This window comes from Macrobrachium rosenbergii, chromosome 2, assembly GCF_040412425.1.
Source record: "Macrobrachium rosenbergii isolate ZJJX-2024 chromosome 2, ASM4041242v1, whole genome shotgun sequence".
Classification (NCBI taxonomy): domain Eukaryota; kingdom Metazoa; phylum Arthropoda; class Malacostraca; order Decapoda; family Palaemonidae; genus Macrobrachium; species Macrobrachium rosenbergii.
This window is the reverse complement of record NC_089742.1, coordinates 38,943,013-38,951,796: the sequence shown is the minus strand read 5'-3', so window position 1 is coordinate 38,951,796 and position 8,784 is coordinate 38,943,013. Positions and strand designations below refer to the sequence as shown.

Sequence of the window (8,784 nt, the reverse complement as noted above, 5' to 3'; positions counted from 1 at the left end):
ATACAGTTAGATGTATTCTGTAGATCATTTTTGGTTGAGACTACAAACGTATGTGCACACTCACGCACCCATCATTAGGAGGGTGCTTGTACGAATATACGAGTATGAACGTATGTTATATGTATCGATACATGCCAAAATAATTGTTTTATTACACCCATAGGATGTCAAAAATAAAATCACCAAAGTGGGTGTAAATCTCTCTCTCTCTCTCTCTCTCTCTCTCTCTCTCTCTCTCTCTCTCTCTTGAGTATCCTGCAGTTATGGAAAACAAACTCTGAATATAGATACACAGAAGATTTTAAAACAGATGTATCCTCTTTGGGAACAAAATCCTTAAAATCATCAGTAAAAAAACAGCAAATTCTTTTTTCGGCCCTGTTTATATATCCATATTAAATGACCATCATGAATATACATGGCTATTGCTATATCACTTGTTGTCCCTAGTAAAGGGGTGAAATTCATCAATAAACAACAACGGTAACTTGCCTTCTTTTGATCCAATAGACGTAACTAAACTTAATACGTACTTTGGATAACACTATTGATATATCACATTATATCCCTTACATAGAATGGCACCATTTCTTCGCTAATGATATCTAGTCCTAATATATCCTTACATATTTTGAATATTACTGTACTATGAACAGCCGTGATACTCCACATATAATTATTTCGAACGAGACCAACGTGAAATCATAGTTTTTTTAAGAATTAATGCTACAATAGAGATTTGTCAGAATGACAAATAAAAAATAACTTAAAAAAAAGGTAACATTTTTCTTTAGTATGACAAAAACATTACATGACATTAGAGGATTGATGACATTAATTTAATGAGTCTTCTATCACTAGAACGAAATAGCACCTAAATAGATGATAAATAAGGATGAAACGATGATTATGTAAATCCAGAGTAAATCTGTTTCTGAAAATCAATAATTAAAATATTAACAATAATAATCCCTTTCAAGATGATAATGACGTCATGCTGTATAACTGGTTTTAACCGCAAAGCTTACTAAAAACGGTTTACAATATCGTGTTTATAGTATATACTATGTAACACCAAACCATTTATTGATTTATTCTAAGTCTAGCCGCCGTCTAAGATATTGCATACGTCGCTATTCTAACTATATTTGTCTCATTCAGTATCGTTATCGTTTATAATTCGGGAAGAACAGTCAAGGCGGGAAAAATGAGACAAGGACAAGGAGACTACGAGGGGGTTAGACTGAAGCATTCGTAAGCGTTCGAATCTTTAGTTGTGTAGAACTCGATAGTTGAAGTTACAGAAGACTTTAGTGTTCGAATGTCAAGTGAAGTGAATGTTCAAGAATCGTTAGATGCTATGGAGAAGTTAATCTATAATCAAAGGCCGGGTAAGTTGGAAGTCCAGGAATATTTAGTTGCTATAGATAACTTCATAGAAACTCTACTTAACCGGAAGGTCTTGGAGAATGCGAGTGACGCTACCTTGCCTTGTGTCTGTCACAGAGCACGAGGAGTTTTATTAAGATTAAGTGGATCTTTCTACTAGCACTTGTATATCGATTCCCCTGGCAATTTCGCCAACATTCAGCGCACCCCTCTCTTCTTTTCACTAGTTAAAAACTTAGATCAACGAAAGTTTAACAGAACACTAGCCTAACCTTGTGGAACATGGCTGCATGAGGTGAGATAGGCCTAGGATTGCTAATAATAAAGACAGTGTTTCTTGTATCTCTAGGCTTCGGATCTACGTAATAATATAAACACACGACACGAACATGGTAATAGAAAAACGAAAGCGATTGAAATGAAGGAACGGTATTGGTCTCCAAGAGCGTTGTGGCAGCCACTAAGCATTAGCCAAGTCACCGCGACTCCTGCTACTATCGGCCTAGGACCAGAGCCTTATCGAGATAGGTAATCGTCTTTTATCACATATTTCAAAGTCACTTTGTCGAATGAATGATCAATAGAGTAATTGACTAAGTATACAATCACAGTTATCTCATCCGCTGAGAGAGAGTAAAAGAATATAGCGAATATTATTCTAATTGTTCAGAAAACACTATTTTAACTGACGTTTCCGAGCGGATGTCGCGGGCGGTTTTTAGGTTGGGTTCGTGGAGTTTTTGAACGCTCCCTTGTACGTGGCGATACTGATGCGCGGGAAAATTAGGAGACAAGGGAGAATCGGAATCTTTGAATAAAAGGTATATACTGCAAGGTATTGCCAAATGTTACATGTTATCTACGGGGCGAAAGTCTGTTACATCAACACGGAAATCAATTGTCTTATGTACATAAATGATTGTAATCGAGATAAATAAAAATATACAATCTGAAATCACTGCTAAATAAATATGCCGGGCTACAGATATATTTTAATATCTAAGATTCATTTACAGCCACAGTTTTCAATCCTATATACAGTTCTAAGTGCTGATGCTTCGGGGTTGATAAGAAACTTCAGTAGAGAAGACAGGGTAAACTCAATTACTGGTGCATGTGTACTTGATAACCTCTTTACTAAGATGCCAGAAACCATCTCCTTTGACATCGCCTTCGGTCTAAAGTCGGTCTTGCGAGGGACTAGAATTGTCTGAGGTAACGAGGTTTTTCGCCAAAAAAGCGCTGTAAAATGATTAAGTTTATAGTCTTCGTGTAGCCTGTCGCGACGCATTTGAACTCTTATCATGAGATTCTCTCCTCACCTTAAATAAGCTGAGAACTGGAAACACATCATTCTTTGTGAAGATAAATTTCCCTTTTACTGCTAACCATAAACCGATGTGTTGTGTCAAGATGTTAATGATTAAAAAAAAAAAAGTACCATAATGGTGATCACAGAAATTTGTGTTATTTACTTTATGAAGAAAATTATTAAGACTAATGTTATTAAAGAAGATAACCCTTAATAATGAATGATTACCATCGGAGTTAAAATAAAGGTTTGTTAGTTAGTTTCCTAGCAAAAACTAGGCAAAAAAAATTAACTGGATGAAAGTCTGTATTACTCTGATTCAGTAAACTATTCACCACTGTCTCTAATAAGTAATATGAATACAAGTTCATATTGTAATCAAACAGTTTGTGCACAATACTAAAAGTAGAATTTCTCCAGTCTAAGGTTAATTATCAACCCCGCACATTCATCACCCTTTAAAAAGTTAAGTAATCCTGTAAAATCTCCATTTTGCGTCTAACTTCAGTGCATTAATAACTTGATATTTGGATGGTATATGCTAATGTACACCATATGTACAGTTCAACCCCGTTGCCAACCGTTCCTACTAGCTTCTGTCGTCCAGCGCCAGAGTAGACTCTTCGGTAAGGTTGGCCTTCCTGATCGACTGGAAGGATATCTCCCTCCAGCGGCTGACCACGTACCGAACGATCCAGAAGGATATGGTCATGGCCTTCGACAGAAGGGACACGACCAGGCTGAAGATGCCGTAGATGAAGTTGGTGATGTCGTAGAGCAGAGTGGCCAGGACGTGGCTGAAGAGCATGTTGATCAGGTCGACGACGAAGGTGAAGAGCTGGTTGACGAAAGAGACGATCATGTGGCCCACCTCCACCCACAGCCAGTCGTTCTTGACTAGGATAGTCTTGACGGTGGTGATGAGGATGGTGATCACCACCTTCATGACTGTGAGCACTATTAGGAGCAAAGTCCAAAAGAGAGCTTTCCAACTCATTGGTGATTCCACGGTTTCTCTGGATAGCAACAACTACAACAGCGCAGTGACACTTTATTTGCTTTTACTTGAAATTTTCTGTTTTAACTTGAAATTTTCTTTGTTTTTACATGTAATTTTCTTTGCTTTTCCTCCCACAAGTTATCCAGTGTTCTCTAACCTGATAGCTGATCAATCTTGCAGTGTCTCCTCAGTATCTCTCTCTAACTATATTTCCTTGTCCTCAGTTGCAGGGGTTTCTGCAGGTTCAATCGGGTGTATCGTCAGACATTTTCAAGAAGTTTACACATTAATCACTTACGTCCTCCTAGGTTAAAAGCAGTTCTTGTCCCCTAGGAGTACCTTCTAGTAGAGTCAGCTCATCTGAAACAAAAGAATGAAGTATAAGTTCAAGTTTGTTGAATGGATTCACTGAAGTACAACAATAAAAGAGAAATAATGACTGAGCACTACTCGTATGTCTTTTAGACCTGATTTTCAAATACGCTAAATGAATTTATATTTTACTGAAGAATAAAGTACCCGGAAAATATATGCTTTTTGTGCGTTAATGAATAAAAGTAACCATATTCGCTACTAACTCATCTTTCATTTAATGAAAGGAACTGCTGTATACTTCAGATAAAATACATATTTTAAATATACATACTTCATCTTAAGTATAGATACATTGCCTACAATGAAAAAAAAGTTTTAGAACAATGACTGCCATAAGTGTTTTGCTAATACACTTACATAAATATAAATACGCACTTTTTCTTAAAACAACCTTATATTTCTGAATATCACGTGAAGTATTTACTCTGAATCGAAATTTCCTCCAAAAATTACGAGAACATCCCTGTAACTGCATCAAGCATCCGTTGTTTACTGTGCATGCGTTATTGCCTGCATTACTCTTAATGCTTGGAAATTATATTGTCACTAGCTTGATCTCCCACTAATCCCTCCATCGAGGACACTTCAATATTAAACAGGTATATTCATAAGCATGTTTTATCCGGATTAGGCGCCGGGTTTGCCGACCCGTTTGTGTTTAAAACATGACGATTGTTTCGTGTGTTACGTAAGGTGTAGCCTGTGCGTTGTATTTATTTATTTATGTATGCGTGCATTCGTTTCGTATATTCTTATCTATGTATGTATGTGAAAATATCTTTTATTATTATTTTTTTTTTCTTTATCACAGTCATCCTATTCGACTGGATGGTTTTTATAGTGTGGGGTTCCGGGTTGCATCCTGCCTCCTTAGGAGTTCATTATTATTATTATTATTATTATTATTATTATTATTATTATTATTAACCACATCTTTGAATAAAAACACATGCCTCATCGAATATTATTATTATTGTTATTATTATTATTGTTATTAATTATTCTTAAATTATTATTATTATTTTGTATAAGGTCCAGAATAATATATCAATGGTAGAATGTGAGACTTTATAAAAATGTATAAAAAGTTTTCGAACGCTATCCTGGCATCATCTTCAGTCCAAGCTTTTTATACATTTTTATAAAGTCTCGCATTCTACCATGGATTATTATTGTGGACCTTATGCAAAATTACTCCTGTTCTCGACTTTGAGAGTTCTACACATCATTATTATTATTATTATTATTATTATTATTATTATTATTATTATTATTATTATTATTATTATTATTATTATTATTATTAATTCTACTAACTATTTCTTCATAAGACTTTTTAAAAATGTTACATTTAAAGTTAAGGGCAATGAGTTTCTCACCCACTCAATAAACAACTAAACAAACCCTATTGCAGTCAGTCTTTACGAATTTTTCCGAATTACCATCAACCACTAAAACGGGAAATGGGACATCTGCAGAGTCATAATTGAAAACAATTATTCTCCAGCGTAGGGAGTGAAACGGGTGTGCTGTAGAGACATTGATGGGGGAGCCAAATTCGACCTATTCCTGGGAATCGTTATAATCTGGACGAAATGGAACGTGTGCCCTTGTTGTTCTCATTAGTCTACAATTGTTTCCATTACGAGATGGAAAACATTCGGTCTTTCACTTGCTCATTCACTCCAGTAGTTCTTGGACCTCGCTAAGGCTCACTGGCTCTCACAACAGACACATAAGGTCTGTTGCAAGTTTATGGGTAGTTAACCTTACGCCCAACCCATCTCAATTATCCTGGCATGAAGCAAGTGATTCCCCATCCGAGTCCCATACCAACGATTCTGAATGTTTTATTATCGAGCCTATTGATCAGTAGGTTGCCAGAACACGATGATCAAACCTTCAGATTCGTTGAATACAACTTTGATATTGGAGCTCACTACGCTATCGACCCAGCCACGGGAGGAATTTCGATCCTCTCACTAACGATTAAATGGTTATATAGAGAAGTTCAACGGGACCACCAAGTTCCATTTCAGAACTCTCAGGAGATTCACCCGAAAAGTCGAGCCAAGTAAAGTAAAAGAAGTTGGACAGCTAAGTGGGAAGAGTCCAAAAGTAAGCGTGGAAAACAGGAAGCAATTCAAACAGGAGACAGGAGTGTTGTAAAACCTTTCAGTACCGTCACAGTGTGCCACATAAGGCGCACTGCACGCGGTATCCCTTATGGGGACCAGCGTACTGAAGAGGACTATCTGATTGGCCTATGGGGCCAGAAACGAGTAGGAAGTATCTTAAGGTTAATGGTTAAATAATAATAGCATATCTGAGATGGAGGAACGGAGAAGAAACATTACAGAGACGCCCCGAATCACATCCGTAACATCTGTCGTGGATAATGAATGCAACCAAAGCAGTCATTATAATGATACATGAGATAGGATAATGGATGCAATTATAAGACCTAATACCGGGATTCTTGGAATGAAGATACATGATACAACCATAACTGAAGCAGGGGATAAAATCGTTTTTATTGTACCAACGACTTTTCTCTTTCAGAAAGGCCAACGGGCATAGTGAGTGGATTCCATAGCTCGGTTGAAAAACGGAATGGGCATTTGTCAAAATGACCGGTCAAGACTTCCAGTTTTTCCAGTTATTAAAGCAACCGATCCGAAGAACCTACGTTTTGTTATAAAAGCTCCGTAAGTACGTGGAATATGAATCTGCATGCCATTTGTTTGTTTACTTACATTTATTTATTAATTTGGCGAATAATTTTTTTTATTGTCTAATAACTGATCTCGTCTTTCTTTATTTCCTGTTACATTCTGTTACTTCTTTCAAAAAAAACACCGTATTCTTTGGAAGCTTGTATTTCAAGTCAGTGTCCCCTGTGGGCTTGTTCAATATGAATAGGGCACATCTTCTGAATAATAATAATAATAATAATAATAATAATAATAATAATAATAATAATAATAATAATAATATAAAAGGATCCACCCACTAGCCTCTAGGGTTTGAGAGAGAGAGAGAGAGTTGTAGAATTATTCATTAAGCTTTTTAAGTAATAATTTTTGCAATAAAGAGTAAAATGTAAATTTTAATTGTTCCTAAGTTTCCCAAAAGGTTTCCATGAGATGACTGGGAAGCTAACAAAACGTATAGAGAGCGAGAGAGAGAGAGGAAGCCACTGTATTGCCATTTCTACTTTATATTAGTTTATAATCATTCTGTATGCAGCGTAAGATTAATTTGGACACGGAAAGTCTGATAAATCAAAGGATGGGAGGGGGTTTGGGGTAACGGGGGGTTAAGGATCCCTCCCCCCCACCCTTTCCTCTCGGGCACTTCACTAAACACCTGGGTCAATCTGTCATGGAAATGCCATCTGGGAGACAGCCGAACTTCGGTATTTTCTGTCAGGTATGAAATGTTTAAATCTCACTCTCACTTCATCTCTCTGCGCTCTCCGCCGCTTGTCAATAGCGGAATTGTTCGACTATATGTTTTCGTTGTTTTTGTTGTATAGGCAGTATCTGTGAATAGATATTGTATACAGTACATATATATATGTGTGTGTATATGTATATGTATATGTATATATATATATATATGTATATATATATATATACATATATATATATATATATATATATATATATATATATATATATATATATATATATATATATATAATAATAATAATAATAATAATAATAATAATAATAATGGCCAAAGGCTATATATATTTTCCAATTCATTACAGTTATCCTCAAATATCTGTATATGAATAAAATAATTTACTGTTTATATTATGTCAGTTTATTGTTATGTCAAGAAATGATTGATTGATTATAGCTACTAAAACTGGCGTCACAACACTCAGGTTATTGATGCCATAATAATTAAAAGAAGAAGCTAAAAAATAAATAAATAAAAAACTTTAAAAGTAGTTTCATATCACAAATATCTAAACATATATATTATATATATATATATATATATATATATATATATATATATATATATATATATATATATATATATATATATATATATTTACTTTCAGATATTTGTCATGTGGAACTACTTTTACAGTTATTTAATTTATTCTCTAGCTTCTTTTTTTTTTTATTTATTACGGCGTCAGTAACCTAGGTGTTGTGACGCCAGTTTTAGTAGCTATGATCTATCAATCATCTCTTGACATAACAATAAATTGACATAATATAAACAGTAAATTATTTTCTTCATATGCAGATATTTGAGGATAATTGTAATGAATTGAAAAATATACATAGTGACCATTTTTTATGCATAAATTTCAATATATATATATATATATATATATATATATATATATATATATATATATATATATATATATATATATATATATAGATATAAGTAACATAATCTAACCTCACCTTGGTAACTATGCAGTGATATTGGTAATCAGATTAATTTTGCTAAAATTTATAACATTTATTGTACATGTATATTTACCATGAATTATGTATAATTATTATGCCATCCCATTTACTTTAGGGCATACATATACTGTACATGTACATTAAAAGTAAAGACACAACAAAGCCGTACAATAAGTATGACAAAATATACCATATACTATAACTAACAGAGAGAGAGAGAAAGGGCGGGGGCTAAGCATTTCTTTCTTTGCAACTTTTATATATTA

General features: G+C 34.5%; 2 protein-coding genes across 2 annotated transcripts in view; one reads left to right on the top strand and one right to left on the bottom strand.

Moving 5' to 3' along the window:
- Positions 1-1,225: 1,225 nt before the first annotated feature.
- The window catches only part of LOC136845267 (protein toll-like), a 98,912-nt gene continuing 91,353 nt past the window's right edge, over positions 1,226-8,784 (top strand). The window contains exon 1 of the mRNA XM_067115423.1: positions 1,226-1,391. The gene's annotated coding sequence lies outside the window, so the exon portion shown is untranslated. The remainder of the gene's footprint in view (positions 1,392-8,784) is intronic.
- LOC136845292 (uncharacterized) overlaps positions 3,147-8,784 on the bottom strand; it is a 17,733-nt gene continuing 12,095 nt past the window's right edge. Inside the window, exon 2 of the mRNA XM_067115475.1 lies at positions 3,147-4,061. Coding sequence (XP_066971576.1) covers positions 3,291-3,698 — 408 coding nt within the window. The 5' untranslated portion in view covers positions 3,699-4,061 and the 3' untranslated portion in view covers positions 3,147-3,290. The remainder of the gene's footprint in view (positions 4,062-8,784) is intronic.